We start from the raw sequence: 16,173 nt of genomic DNA on the forward strand, positions 1-16,173 counted from the left end.
CCTGTGGCTGTGACTCACAGGGGACTGCTGAACTGAGACACACTTCCTGAGGGCGGGACGTGGCAGGAGGGCGGGGCTCTCGGAGGAGACCCCTGTGGTTCGGGCTGGGGCCGCTGACCGTAAAGGGCCACAGGAGACCACGGCATGGCGTCACTACCCTTCCAGGAGGACTCAGAACACACGCCCTCCCCACTCGGTCTGTCACGTGTCCGCAGGAGCCTGACATCAGAGTCACCGTGGCTGCAGTCAAACCAGGAGCAGCAACGGCTGCATACCATGGCGGGTTTCGTTTTTCTTTCAGTTACAACTCCGCTTTACGTCTTATTCTTCAGCAGCTGCCCTTTCTAATTGTGCTCTGGGGGCTGACACTTTCCTTCCCTAGCACTTCTCCCTTTAATACGGTCAGCTGTACCCAAAATCTTTTACTGTAGCCTGCCTCAAAAAAAATTTTTTTTTCTTAAATGGCTTTCCGTGGCTCTTGATTTGTCTTCGTGCATGTTTTGTCTTTTGTCTCAATTCTTTTTCTTTCTTTTTTTTTAAAGAGTCACTCGGTTCAGTGCTGTGACACAGGGGGTAGAGCTTCTGCCTGTGATGCAAGCATTCCATATGGGTACTGGTTTGAGTCTCAGCTGCTCCACTTCTGATCCAGCTCCCTACTAATGCTCCTGGGAAAGCAGGAGAGCATGGTCCAAGTGCCTGGGCCCCTGCACCCACTGAAAGACAGATGAAGCTCTAGGTAACCGGCTACACCTGGCCCAGCTTTACCTACAATAGTTACCTGGGGAATGAACCACTGGATAGAAGATCTCTCTCTCTTCCCCCCACACGCCCCCACCAGCGGCAGCACCTCCCTGTCGTAACTCTGTCTTTCAAATCAACAAACACTCTTCAAGAAAACAAAACAATGAGCTTGGCACAATAGCCTAGCTGCTAAAATCCTCGCACACGCCGGAATCCCATATGGGCGCCATTTCTAATCCCAGCAGCCCTGCTTCCCATCCAGCTCCCTGCTTGTGGCTTGGGAAAGCAGTTGAGGATGGCCCAGAACCTTGGGACCCTGCACCCGTATGGATCCCGGGGGAAGGCTCCTGGCTCCTAGCTTTGGATCAGCTCAGCTCCAGCTAATGCGGTCTCTTGGGGAGTGAATCATCAGATCAGAGGTGGAACAATCAGGACTCAAACCAGTGCCCATATGAAATGCTGGCACTGCAAGTGCATTAGATGTATGCCATTAACCAACATGGATCACGAGCCTCACTTCTGTAACGTTCTCTTGTGACCAGTGATTCAGTTTGAACCAATGGCTTCTATCTAGAACAAGCAGCAGACGATGGTCCAAGTCCTTGGGCCCCTACACCTACATGGGAGACCCAGAAAGAGCTCCTGGTGTTTAATCAGCCCAGCTCTGTTCATTGCAGCCCCTGGGGAGTGAATCAGTGGATGGAAAAGCTTTCTCTCTCTCCTTCTCTGTAAATTTGCCTTCCAAATAAAAATTTAAGTCTTTAAAAAATGAAAAAAAAAAAAAAAAAGAAAGAAAAGAAAAGAAAAGAAAACCAAGCTTGGGGCAGGGTATATAGCTTGGATGCACAGACCCTGAGATGCAGTGTGATGGCTCAAGTGACTGGGTCTTGCCACCCACAGGGGAGACCAGACCGAGTTCCCAGCTCCTGGCTTCAGCTGTGGGCATTTGGGGAGTGAACCAGCCAATTTCTTGGATAGAAGATCTTTGTTGGTGTTTTCCTCCAGTATTCCCAATTATTCATTTTTAAAAAAGCAAAACAACAACAAAACCCCCAAAACTAGGGCTGAAGAAATCCTCAGGAAACGAAAAGCACAGGAGTTTATTGTGTTAATTTTTCAAATTGTATTGTTCAGATTTTTGTATTTATTATTTATTTGAAAAGCAGAATTACAAAGAGACAGAGATCTTCCATCACTGGTTTACTCCCCAGATGGCCACAAAAGATGGGAATGGACCAGGAGCTTCTTCTGGATCTCCCAAGTGGATGCAGGGGTGGGGCCCAGTACTTGGGCCATCCTCTGCTGCTTTCCCAGGCACATTAGCGCAAGCTGGATTGGAAGTGGAGTTGTTGGGACATGGACCTGCTCCCATATGGAATGCTGGTATCCTGTCGGGTGGCTTTACAAGCTGTGCCACAGCACTAGCCACTTCAAGCTTAGTTTTCTTAAATATCCTTGACACAATCTCCTGCCCTAATTATTACTCCTGAAGCACAGGGAGTATGAAGAGCATGAAGAGAGACATGAAAGCAAAGAACATAAAAGGAAAGTGGCTAAGACCTGAACAGCCATCTGATTTAAGCACATGTCCCTAAGATATCCTCAACTTAAAACCAAATTCAGGGACAGGAAGCAGCAGCCTGAATAGTCACGTAAGCTGGCAGCCTGGAATTCTTCCTGGAGTTGTCCTTGTATGGCGACTTCAACACTGAGTCCTGTTCTCTCTCCTTCCTAAATAACGTTGGAAATGGTCTTCTCCTCTTGCTTGCTGCTGCTGCTCTACTCTGACTCAGTCATTTCTCACCGGTTACTGCAATTGGCTTCCTGGAAAACAGGCCAGTTAGGTGTAGCCTCGAAAGGCAAACAGAAGTCAGTCAAGCAGTAGTGTGTTTATGGAGCACTGCTCCCTGCTAACGACGCATGGGGCCCTGGTGGGGAGTGGCGTGATGAGGTGGGAGGGCCAGCGACACACCAGGAAGGGCCTCAGGAGCCCTGCTCAAGTGTGTGTAGGTTTTATCCCAAAGGCAATGGGAACCCACTCAAAGGTTTCAGCAGTGGATAAAATGATTCGATTTGCATGTCACAAAGACCGCAGCAGCTCTTTGGAAGCTCTGTGGAGAATGGCTTGGGGGATATGACCAACCGAGAGAACAGAGGCGAGTTAAGAGGCTGTTGGTGGAAGTGATTAGAGTGTGAACTGAGACTGGAACATGTACAAGCACGTGATTCTTCTTTTGATCATCTTTCCTTTGCTTTCAGCTGCAAGATTCAACCTCTAGGCACAACTGTTCAGCAGACCCCACCTCCCCCCAGCACCCCAGTATCCCAGCATACTTACCTAGAACAGGATGGGGAGCGGTGAGAAACAGGGGCGCAGTGCCTGTGAGGATTTGTGCAGCAGCCAGCCTGGACTCTGTGGGGAGATGGTCTTCGCAGGATAGGACCACCAGCCGAACCCACTGCTTCAGTTCAGGGGCTATGGAGGTCCTGCTCTGAAAGTACATGATGCGGCTGTTAGGAGTTGCGCAGGTGCAACTGTGGGCTGCCACGGGAGTAGGGCTGAGTCACTCAACTAGGGCTGCAAATCATGTCTTCACTGAGTAGAAGCTTTTTTAGTTTTTTATTTATTTATTTATTTATTTATTTATCTATTTATCTCAACTAGAGAAAAATATACAAGCCCAAGGAAGAAAACCTGACTCGTCTCAGTAATATGGAGTCCCCAGAACTCAAGAGACAGAGTTCTCTTACAGCACTGCTGTACTGGACAGCTACAGTGAAGGCCCTGTTTGTGGGAGAAGCCTGGGGGCAGCCAATAACAGCCGGATACATCTCTGATCTTCAGGAACTGCCCCTGAATTCTGGTTGGGTCTGGGGCCCTTGTAGCTCAGGTGAGTTCAGCCTAATGGTCAGCACTGGCCATGGGATCCACGGGCTCCCAGGTCAGGGGTTTACTTTTCCTGCTAGCTGAACAAAGACGAGACAGGGGCAACTTAACAACCCCCCCATGATTATAAGATGGAAGCCACATGTTGAGGACAGCAGAATGACACAACAGAAACACCTGGGGACTCAACACAACCAAGCCAATGTAACCACCTCGGACTGCTTCCATCTGGTTTAAGCTACAGCATGCAGGAATTTCTGTAACATTTATAACACTGTTCTAAAACTGTTCAAACAAAGTCCTGTTGTTATTTTTCACAGTTAACAGCTTTATTGAGATATCATTCACATATCATACAATTCGCCCATTCAATGTCAACAAGTCAGTGGATTTTTGGGGTATTTGCAAACACATGCAACCAACACCACAATCTATTTCTGAATCTTTTCATCGCTATAAAAAGAAACCACATGCCCTTTCGCTATCATGCTCTCTTCCTCCCTTTCCCTTGGTCCCAAAAACCTGCTGATCTACTTTCTGTCTCTACGAATGTGCCTGTTCTAAACATTTCAGAGAATCAGGCAGCACGTGGCCTCCTGTGATTGACTTCTCTCACTGAGCATATGGTATTCAGGCTTCATGCATGGTTCAGGATACCTGAGTATTCACTTCTTTTTAAAGATCAAATAATATTCCACTGAACAGATATACCACATTTTGTGTACCTACCCACAGTGGCTGGGTATCTACATTGTTTCTATCTTTTAAGTTCTATTTTTTCCTTTTCCTAGAAACGGGATGGTTATTCCAGATGTACTTTTGCTCCTGCTTTGGTTTTAGTGTCCTCTCCTAAAATCACATTGAAAGTTCATAGCCATTGAGATAGCACTGGGCTAAAAATGGTCAAAAAGTGACTAGGTCATCAGGGTGGAGCCCACATAAGGGATAACTGCCATTAATTGAAGAGTGGGCTAGCTGTCATGAGAACAGCCGTCTTATAACAAGAACTCTCTTGTGTTAGTCTCTCTCCACATGGTGTCTCCTGCCGTGTTCTATTGTGGCAGTAAGGCCCTTGCCAGATGCTGCTTTCATGCTCCTGGATGTTCTAGCCTCTGAAATGTGAGAAACAAAATGCTTCTCTTTCTAAATGACCCAGTTTCTAGGAGCCTGTTATAGCAGCAGACAATGGACTGAGACAGTTTCCATATCAACCAAAACTCTCAGTTTTAAAATATGTGACTACTGATTTTTCAGATCATCTCTGAACTTAATTGATGGCATCTTGGGCTTTGAGGAAGATATGAACTCCCAACACACAAAGGAACCAGCTTCCCCCAGGAACTTCTTTGGTGTGTTTCTCCATAGTCCTGTTCATTTTCTTCTCCCAAGAAAGCTCTTACTTTTTTATCAAGTGTGACTTCATTCAAGGACTAAGCAGTGACTTCAGATGCACGTGACAACCAAACGTCACTCGGGATAAGAACGGCATCTCTGATTGGGCTGTCTAGCACTCTTTCTTCCCTGGCCTCCTCCACCATTCCTGACATTTTTTGACTTTTTGCATATCTCCTAGAGACCTCCTATGTTTGGCCCCTGGGACTGCCTTTGAATAGTAGAGTCAAGGAAACTTGTCCTTTGCTGATTTTCATTCTCTGGTTTCATCTCCACCTGCCTAGGTTCTCCAAATTTAGGCACCTCCTCTATGTTGACTCCCTTAGCTACCAAACACTCCCTCCCTCCAGGTTCCCACAGCCCATCACCTCTCTACTAAGGCATTTAATGTAACTGTCCACTGCATTCTCTCTCTCTCATTAGACTTCCACCTCCAGTCTGCCCAGCTTTGTATCTCAGGACTCAGAATGCACAATGTTACACCCCCCACAATCACAGAGTGGTAATGGTATCCAAGATCTTCAGGTGGTGTTACAGTCTCTGTCTGCCACTGGTAATCCTGCCATGGTAGCACCTTTCTTGTGTGAATCAAGTGTGCATATATTTGTCTGGAGGCCATCTTGTTTTGCTTATTTCAGTTCCAGTTCCTTACCAAAGCACATGTAAAACAGGCAGGACACATATAGACCTGAACCCAGAGTCAGCTGAGTAACAGTTAGGGGGGAGACTCAAGCTGTACTGATGGATTTTCTTAAAAAAAAAAATTAGTTTTTAAATTTTTTTTTTTAACTGGAAAGTCAGCTATACAGAGAGGAGGAGGGAGGAAGGTCTTTCATCTGATGATTCACTCCCCAAGCAACTGCAACTCCCCAAGCAATTGGAGCTGAGCCGATCCAAAGCCAGGAGCCAGGAGCCTCCTCCGGGGCTCCACATGAATGCAGGGTCCTAAGGCTCTAAGCCATCCTCAACTGTTTCCCAAGCCACAAGCAGGGAGCTGCTGGGATTAGAACTGGCGCCAATATGAGGTTCCAGTGCATTCAAAGCGAGGGGGAGTTTTGCTGTTAGGCTACTGTGCTGGGCCAGTGATGAATTTTCCTGCTTATAGTAGTAGGTTGCAGTCCTAAATATGCTTGGAACTGATTTGTTTATTCCTCTTTTAAAAAGAGTTAGAAAAATAAAGGAAGAGAAGGGGTTTGGGCATATGTGAACTGTGGGAGGCTGTGCCCAAAACCAGAACCAAAAAAGGCGATGCTCAAAGACTCTCAAGTCATATCCAAAGTGGAAAATCCACACATCACAGTGATTCTGACTGCCTGGGACAGTTTACTTTCATTGATGCCTTCCACATAGATGAGAGCACAAACCCCAGCCCTAGGACGAAATCAGCCTTACCTCTTTGCATGTCTGTAGGTGGTGGGCAATCACTTTTGAGGCAAGTCTCAGGGCTACGCTCTGAATTTCAAATCTGGGGAAAAAGGGAGCAAATAAAAAAACCCACATAAAAGTAAGATCAAACATATTTTATATGCAGATGGATTTTTGCAGATAATCTGTAATTCATGCATATGTGAATACTGGAAATCTCTACCTCCTGGCTATAAAGAAGCCTCCAGAAGCAATTAACATTGTATTGCTAATGTGAAACTGACATCATTCAAATGCTGGAGTTTAGGACATGGGTTCCAGGCTTTTTAGACATGCAGCTCCTGAGCCCTTAGGCCAGGATTGTGTGTAAGTTCCTGACCTCACGACAGGCATGTAAGTCCCACCTAAGTTGCACAGGGAACCGGGGAGGGGGGGGGGAAAACACACAACGGGGGACAACACGACGACAAACCTTTCACTGGAAGCAATATCCATGGTCCAGATCAGGAACTCCCTTGGGGTCAGATGGATCCAGTGTTCTGTGTGGGGAAGCCACTCAATGGGGTCTAAGCAATGGAGAATTTTCAGTATCTGTGAGTTAAATCCATGAAAAAAGAGGAAAGAAAAGAAAGACTCAGAGGCAAAAATCTTCAGATGCCAACCAGTAAGGTTTCGGGGACCTTCCATTTTCCTTGTAAGACCCTTGGCAGACTGAGACAGGGAGCAGCAATGGCAAACCAGAGGGTCCCAGGGGACATGGATCAGAGCTGGATGCTTCCTTTTGGATATGCTTCCCAGGGGGTCTGCATCCAAACAGACATGTCAGCAAAGATGACCTCTGACACCTGCTCTGGTTAGTTCTGCTTCCCAAACATCACAGGCTGGCTTGAGAGGGGCAGAGAGTTAATGTCTGCCATCACTTCCACCATTGTTGAAAGGGTGCTTAGTGCCCTTCCAGGCATGACAAGTACTGGCCAAAGATAGCCTTTGTTTTCTCGGAGAGCTCCAGCCATTCTTTGCTTCATGATGCTGCCATTCCACGGCTCACCAAAGGATGGAGAGTGGTCAGGGATGGTCAACACACCCCAGACTGTACCTTGCAGAAGCATTCTGGCTGCTTTTCCTTCATTGCCAGCTGCAGGAGCCTCTCCCCTATGTGGCACAGCCAGGGTGGTTGTCCCTTCTCTGCTGAGGAGGACCTTTCCAACAGGGCTTCCAGGGTCAGCGAGCGCACTTCAGGGAAAGAGGACTCCAACAGTTGAGAGAGGGAGATGGGGACGTTGCTCTGATGCTCTCCTGCCTTGGCCTCAGCTGCCCACACCATAGCCATGGCTAGTTTGGTGAGACTCTGGAGGTACTGGGACAGGCCTGGCACCTTGGAGGTACAGGGGAATCCCGTTATGAGCTCTGATTCTACAATGATCCCTTTGACTTCTTCCCAGAAGCTGAGACTCTCCAGAACTAGAAAGGTAAAACAAACAAAACAAACAAACAAACAAATAAGCAAGGGAAAGACTTTACTCAACTTTCCACAAAAGCACTTACAGCTACTAAAGACTCTAAATTCACTAGGGATGGGACAAACTGGGTATCATTCTCAAGTAGACTAGCCCAGTCAGGTTCAAACTCCGGGCTCAGAAGTAATTTCACTCTCAGTAACCTACAGGCATTACTATTTGAAGATGTGCTCCTGGCACCATTCTTGACATTTAAACAAATATGAACTCAGTGACTGCTTGCCCCCTTGAACCCTATGTTGAGCAGGAAAAAAGGACATTTGGTCTAGGGGGCGGAGACCCTTCTCTAACACCTCTTCCCAGAGGCTCTTGGTTGAATCCAACAGGGTTAGAGCTCATGGGACATCAATACATGTTCTACCTGTCACACATGTCTGTTGGCCAACTGAATTCTGTACTTTGAGGCTCACCCAAGGAACAGCTCTTCAGCATCTGACTATAAGTATTATGCCCATTTTCTCCATACAGCCCACTCTCCACAAGGTAGGCGATCCCACCTCTCACTATTGTAGCTGCATCTTTGGCCAGCCCTGGCCCATGGGATGGAGCATGGCTCCCCTGCAGGACCATCAGTTCCTGTGTTTAGAACACCAGGTTACTGAAGCTGCATCAGACTGTTGACTCACGGAGTACAAAGCCAACTGAAACCACAGCCCTTCTTTTACACGGTCTACTGCAAGGTGGTGAGTCATCTTCCCACCTTACACTCAGTACTTAGGTCCAGTTTGTTTTAAACCCAAGTGTATCCCTGTTACATTTTATTTCTCTGTTAAGCTTTATGGTCTCTTTTTAGTTGCTGAGATCTTTTCATATTCTTAGTTTCGATTAAAAGGATAAAAAGTAGCCTACTGTCTGTGTGCTAGGTGCTAAGTAAAATGAGGTCACTGATTCTAAGGAGCTAATAATCTAGTTGAGAAAGAGAATTTAAGAATAGATAATTCTAATAATGTGGTATAAATGATAAACTGAGATTCAAAGGGGGAACAGAGGTGAAAATATGTTAGAATTGCGGAAGGCAGAGGAGTTACCTGAGCAGGGGGTTCAACAGGAAGAAGCAGAAAGGACCACACTGCGGCATAAACTGTGATGTAGCAGGAACATGAGAGAAGGTGCACAAGAACTAGGGCCTTGACAGAGCCTCCCAGGCCACGAGGAGCTGGGCCACGCTTCCACAGGCAAGGGAATGCCCCTGAAGGGTTATTTTAAGCAACAAAACTAGGTGAACATTTTCCTTGCAGTATTCCTATTGTTGAGGGGTCAATATGAAAGCAAGGCCAACAGCTGAAGACAACTTCAGAGGTGTCAGAGCCGAATGACAGGGGCCTAAGCAAGGAAGGAGCTGTGGCTTGAAAACTCATGCTGAACCTAAATTGCCACTGTAACAATATCTGGAGGGGACTGTCAAGAGGTGCAGATTAGACCAGGAGGGCTCTATCCCCGGGAGGGGCTTAGTGCTGTCACTGAGAGCCTGAATGACTTGATACTGACCACGAGTACGTTTGTTAGATGTTTGAACTGCTCTTGCTTTCTGCCTCACCCTTACTCCATGTCACATTCAGCATGAAGTCCTTACCAGATGCAGCCCATAAATCACCCCTTCCTTCCTTCCTTCCTTCCTTCCTTCCTTCCTTCCTTCCTTCCTTCCTTCCTTCCTTTCTTCCTTCCTTCCTTCCTTCCTTCCTTCCTTCCTTCCTTCCTTATTTTTTTAAAGATTTATTTTATGGGCCTGGTACAATAGCCTAGTAGCTAAATCTTCACTTTGCATGCACTGGGATCCCATATGACCACTGGTTCATACCCTAGCAGCTTCACTTCTGATACAGCTCCCTGCTTATAGCCTTGGAAAGCAGTTGAGGATGGCCCAAAGCCTTGGGCCTCTGCAACCACATGGGAGTCCCAGAAGAAGCTCCTGGCTCCTAGCCTCAGATTGCCTCAGCTCTGACAATTGCTTGGGGAGTGAACCAGCGAATGGAAGATGTATATCTGCCTTTCCAATAAAAAATAAACAAATTTTTAAACATTTATTTTATTTATTGGAAAGGCAGAGACATAGGAAAAGATAAAGCTCTTCTATCCACTGTTTCATTCCCCAAATTGGCTGTAACAGCTGGGGCTGCAGCTGGGCCAGGCCAAAGCCAGGAGCCAAGAGTTTCTTCTGGATCTCCTGTATGAATGTAGGGTCCCAGGTTATTGTTGCCACATCTTTTGTAACTTTCTTCAGTGCATTAGCAGGGAGCTGGATTGGAAGTAGAGTAGCCAGGGCTCAAACCAGTGCCTATATGGAATTCCTGTACCACAGGCAGAGGCTTAACCCATTTATTTATTTATGTATATTCATATATTTTAAAAAAATATTTGAAGGAGGAGAAAAGAGGAGAGAAATACACATCCTCTATCTACTGGTTCACTCCCTAAATGCCTGGGCCAGGTTGAAGCAGGCGCCAGGAACTCTCTCTGAGCCTCCCATGTGGATAGCAGGAACCCAAGTAACTGGGCACCATCTGCCCCTTCCAGGCACATTAGTAGGGAACTGAACAGGAAGCAGAGGAACTGGGACTTAAAAGAGAGCTTTGATGAGGGTTGTGAGTGTTCCAAACAGCAGCTTAACACACCGCATCACAAAGCCCACCTCTACTTCTGTTGTTTATAATGCATCCTGTCTGTATTCTGTTGTAGCAGCAGTAAACGCGCTGACACAGAAGAGACAGAGAAAAATCTCAACTTCACAAGCAATCATAAAAGCCACAATCAACCAGTTACTAAAAATGTTCACTGGGCCGGGAGGAGGAGAGGCTCTTGGGGGTGTTAAAGCCTGCCCTCACCCATGCTAGCTACACTCTTATCACCTTGGTAACAAACCCTCAACGGTTCCAGTTATTTCCCAGTCTTTGGTTTTTCCCAATTGTACCTGTCCCCATAGTGTTTCATCTACAACATGAACACAGACTTCAAATTCCTGTCTGATAAACACTGACTGATTCCATTCAAAACGGGAGTTTCTTAGCAGACAGCACATCAGTTATAAACATTTTATAGGTTATAGGACATTGCTTATATTTTCATTATTTATGTCACAGAACCCTGCCAACTTCCAGAAAACTGTCATGAACATAACAGATTACAATAACATTTGAAAAAAAAAAACTTGCTTGAAATTGAAGAACAGCAAAGTCTGGGGTCACTTTTGTGATGTTCAGGCTTAAGCTGTCTCCTGAGACACCAGTTTCCTACATCAGATCAATCAAGCCCTGATTGATCCACTTCTGATCCAGATCCTTGCTAATGTGTCTAGGAAAGTGTGGATGCTGGCCCAAGGATCAGGGTGCCAGCCACCAACATGGGAGACCCCAGTCTGAGTTCCAGGCTACTGACTTTGGCCTGGCTCAGCTCCACCCACTGTGGCTATTTTGTATGTGAACCAGCAGTTGGACAGTTTCTCTCTCTGCCTTTCAAATAAATACATCTTGTTTTTTTTTTCCTAAGTATAGACTAGCAGTAAACCAAAATATTCATGCAACACACCAAACTGTTTCAAGAATTCTGCCACAGAAGGCAAAGTGGGAACTGGTCTCAAGCTCCCACATGGGTTATCTGTGGAGGCCACCATCTGTTACCTATGTGGCTGCAGACACACCTCTGCTGTTAACCCGGACTCTGCTGGCTGCAATCTTTGCAGAAGCAGGAGGAAGGCATCTTAATAAGGCAGCAGCTAGACTGCTCAACCTCATGTCATCTCTATTTTCAATGCCTAAACACCCAATTCCATTACAATTCAGTAATGAGAAGACCTCACTACTATTATCTCTGGGTACCTTATCTCTACTCTTCCCACCCACTGCTGTGTAAGGACAACACTGTATTTAGAAGGAGTTTTATCTGTCTGGCAAAGAGTAAAACATGGCTGAGGGATTTACTCTTAACAAATTAATAAAAACCAAGACAAATTGTAGGCCCATTCTGGATAATTTTCAGAGGAACTTGTTATCTAAAAGAGAGCTATTCCAGGCAAGGGATATAGTCTATTGGCATCAAGAGGCCCACTTGTTTCCTCTGGGGTTTTAAAGAACGATGATGGTCCCCAAGTCCAGGATGAGGGCTCTACCCCAAAAGAGAGAGAGGCAGGGACTATGCTGGGGTAGGGAGGAGGAGATACAGATCCTTTGGGAAACATGGAGAACCCCAGGATTATTCTATTAATGCTTCCTGAATATGTGGTAGGTACTCAATGAGACACAGAAGGAAAAATGCTTAGCTGTTGGATTAATGGGAGGATATGACAATGGTAAGATAACCATAGGTATTAAAAAACACTTAGTGTCCTACAATTGTTAGGGGTTAAAGACAGCATGCTAGTGGGCAGCTGGACTCTTGGTATCTGTGGGAGATTGGTTCTAGGATCCCAATGCTCAGCCCCTTGCCTAAACTGGCCCAGTAGTCGCATATAACCTATGCACACTCTCTTGCATGCTTTAAACCATCTCTAGATTACTTACACCTAATACAACACAAATGTTAAGTCAACAGCTGCTCTGTGGCATTGCTTAGGAGTCAGGACAGGAAGAAAGGCCTGTACTTATTTAGTATAGGTGCAATCTTTGTTCATCCACAGCTGATTTAAGTTGATGTGGAACCCACAGGGTAGTGCAGACTGACTGCATTTATGACTACACACTATTATAACATTACTTATCCATTAGTTAACACTATGAATGAAAGTTATTTTCATAATTGATCCTTGCATGTTATTCTAAGCACTTCAACAGGTATCAGCTCATTAATAAAGTAGGTTCTATTATTATTACTCTCAATTTTCAGATGAGGAAAGAATGAAGGTCGGTAACTTACCCAAGGTCACAAAGGAAAAGGTAAGTAAAACGAATACAAACGCTGTAAGAAAGCCAAAATGAACACAGTGGGCACTTCCTTGGAAGCAGTTAAAAAGGGACAAAGTTGAAGAGCCCCAACGGCTGACTAGTGCCCCGCCAAGGAGTTAGGAGCAAACATACGGAGACCTTCCAGTGGTTTCCTTGAATTATGGTATAAACAAAAGAACAGCAAGAGGGCTTAGGTCTGAGCCATAGGTAGTAAATGATGAAATAATGCTCACTTGAGCACCTTCTCCATGTTCCTGCTTGAAAAAACTACACTGTGTTGTATAGCAACTGTGACCCAAAGAGCTACTCCTGAGCAGTTTGTCCAACTGACAACCGAGATCGACTCAGGCTGCTGTCTAGGGCTTCCCCCCCGGCAGGGAGAGGTCTGTGAATTTTCATTTCCAACAAGCTCCAGGGTGCTGGGCTGCTATTGCAGCAGGTATTCTGAAAACCACAGCCCTCACATGAAGGTTACTAAAACCACATGTGTCTGAATCCCACTCTCGCGGCTTCTGATTCCGTTGGTGTGGAGTTGGACATAGATGACTGTACTCTCGAAAAGTCTGCAAGCAATTCTGCTGTGCAACCAGCTGCGAACCACACTCCAAGGACAATGTCCCACGGCTGTGGGTGCGCTGGGGAACATGTTACGTTCTTGGCAACACCTAGCTAACTCTAGCCCAGTACTTTACAGTGGCAAAGAACTAGAAAATTCACCACACATCATTATCTCTTACATATAAAAACATCCAAGGCTCAGCTTAGCTCCAGCCATTGTGGTCACTTGGGGAGTGAATTATCGGACAGAAGATCTTCTCTGTCTCTCCTCCTCTGTATATATCTGACTTTGCAATAAAAATACATAAATCTTTAAAACAACAAAACCACCCAATGCAGAAAAATCATTAGGAATTACAATGAACGAATAAGTATTATAAAGGTCCTTAGTTGGCAGGCAGACAGGCTTGAAGGATGCTGGCTCAATCTGCTCAGGTCTGTCCTAGGTCTTAGTGTAACTGTGAATCAGAAATACCAAATTCTGCAACCATGGGGTTCCCACTCAGCGAGAACCCTCAGGAGCTACCTGTATCCCAGCACTAGAGTGAGGGGTTGTCTATGTGGAATAGCAGCTTGGTTGGGGACAGAAATGCCTAGTATGAGTGACGAACAGAGAACAAAGCTAGTATTTCCCTTTTTTCTTTTTAAAGATTTATTTATTTCATTGCGAAGGTAGATGTATAGAGAGGAGAGACAGAGAGGAAGATCTTCCATCTGATGATTCACTCCCCAAGTGACCACAACAGCCGGTGTTGCACCAATCCGAAGCCAGGAGCCAGGAACTTCTTTCTGGGTCTCCCACACCGGTGCAGGGTCCCAAGGCTTTGGGCTGTCCTCGACTGCTTTCCCAGGCCACAAGCAGGGAGCTGGATAGGAAGTGGAGCTGCCAGGATTAGAACCTGCATCCATATGGGATCCCAGTGCGTGCAAGGTGAGGACCTTAACCATTACACTATTGCGCCGGGCCCAGTATTTCCTTTTTTCTTGCACAGTGGTTCTCAGTTCAGTGACTTCATCTGAGAGCTTTAGAAAGACATACTGGGGTGAATTCCGGAAGCCTGGCTTTCGTGTGATGGTCCTATGTGACTCCAATGAGTTGCTGGGATCCATAGCTACAGCTACGTACAGTTCCTGGGTATAAGGGTGCCACATCCACTGCAGGGTGAGTTCATCAAATGGTTTCCATTATCGGGATTTCTCTCTGGAGAAGCACTGAATGTGTGTTTCCAAAAATACTTCAAATTCAACACATGGGGGGTGGTTCTTTCTTGAAAACTGCCATCCTGCTGCAGCAGGAGGCTCCCATGGCTAATAAATCTTGTTTTTCAAATTGAAAAAAAAAAACTAATGTGAAATTTAGTTTCATTTCTATGACTGCTTTTTGTCAGCAAGTCATGAAGAAATGCAGTTTAGTTCCCTAGTCTCAAGCTTAGCAGCATGCTTCTATCAGCTAGTAGCTCTTCCTTCCTTTCTTTTTTTTTTCCAAAAAAGATTTATTTATTTTTATTGGAAAGGCAGGTTTACAGAGAGAAGAAGAGAAAGATCTTCCATCCACTGGTTCATTCCTCAAGTGGTCGCAACAACTGGAGCTGAGTCGATCCAAAGCCAGGAGCCAGGACTTTCTTCCTGGTCTTCCACATGGGTGCAGGGTGCAGGGTCCCAAGGCTGTGGGCCTTGGATTGCTTTCCTAGGCCCAGCTAGGGGCTGGATGGGAAGCGGAGCAGTCAGGACATGAACCAGCATCCACATGGGATCCCGGTGGTTGCAAGGTGAAGTTTTAGCCACTGAACCATCACGCTGGGTCCTGTTTTTTTAGAATTTTAATTTGATAAGCAGAGAGAGAGGAGAGACAGAGAGATCTTCCATCTGTTAGTTCACTCCCTAAATGGTCATAATGGTTGGAGATGGACTGATCTATAAAGCCAGGAGCGGGCCCGGCGTGGTGGCGCAAGTGGTTAAAGGTCCTCGCCTTGCACGCCCGGGATCCCATATGGGCGCCGGTTCTAATCCCGGCAGCCCTGCTTCCCTTCCAGCTCCCTGCCTGTGGCCTGGGAAAGCAGTCGAGGACGGCCCAAAGCTTTGGGACCCTGCACCCGCGTGGGAGACCCAGAAGAGGCTCCTGGCTTCGGATCGGCATAGTATCGGCCCGTTGCGCTCACTTGGGGAGTGAATCATCAGATGGAAGATCTTCCTCTCTGTCTCTCCTCTCTGTATATCCGCCTTTCCAATAAAAAAATAATAAAAAATAAATCTTTAAAAAAAAAAAAAGCCAGGAGCTACGAGCTCCTTCTAGGTCCCCCAAGTTGGTGAGGGGGCAAGGGCTTGGGTCATCTTCTGCTATTTTCTCAGGCACATTAGCAGTAAGCTGGATCAAAACTGGAGTGGCATAGACTCAAATGGACACTCATAGGGGATGCTGTGACACAGGTGGGTGCAATGCTATGTTACAGTGCTAGCCCCAAAGTTAGTAGCTTTTAACTTTCTTTTTGGTGATCTAAATTTTGATTGTTTTGGGCTTTGCTTTTCTTGGGAAGCAAGAGTTCTAGTCAAAGAATCAAGTCTCGCCTCTGATGGCCCCAACATACATTTTTTCAGGAGTTATCTTTGCAACCCCTCATTAGCAAGAGCTTTGTCTAACCAATCTTATTGGGAGAATCTGTATGTCCCAGCATGAATCCTAGCACGTGTCCCAGTATGAATGATTTTTAAAATCTAATTTGATTTTCTTTCTGGAATCAATTTTCCTTCCTTTCTTTTTTTTTCAGAGCAAATATATTTCTGGATTTCAAGGGAATGACTAGATGGCTAGATTTACTTGGAAGACTACTATCTCCTGATG

At 45.9% G+C, this 16,173-nt stretch overlaps 1 protein-coding gene across 1 annotated transcript in view; it reads right to left on the reverse strand.

The window, feature by feature from the left end:
* THADA (THADA armadillo repeat containing) overlaps positions 1 to 16,173 on the reverse strand; it is a 316,968-nt gene that overhangs the window by 43,225 nt on the left and 257,570 nt on the right. The window contains exons 32-35 of the mRNA XM_040993162.1: positions 7,482 to 7,846; positions 6,858 to 6,976; positions 6,413 to 6,485; positions 3,080 to 3,233 (exon numbers count right to left, since the gene is read on the reverse strand). Coding sequence (XP_040849096.1) covers positions 3,080 to 3,233; positions 6,413 to 6,485; positions 6,858 to 6,976; positions 7,482 to 7,846 — 711 coding nt within the window. The remainder of the gene's footprint in view (positions 1 to 3,079; positions 3,234 to 6,412; positions 6,486 to 6,857; positions 6,977 to 7,481; positions 7,847 to 16,173) is intronic.

Source organism: Ochotona curzoniae, unplaced genomic scaffold, assembly GCF_017591425.1.
Source record: "Ochotona curzoniae isolate NIBS_2020 unplaced genomic scaffold, NIBS_Ocur_1.0 contig_883, whole genome shotgun sequence".
Classification (NCBI taxonomy): Eukaryota; Metazoa; Chordata; class Mammalia; order Lagomorpha; family Ochotonidae; genus Ochotona; species Ochotona curzoniae.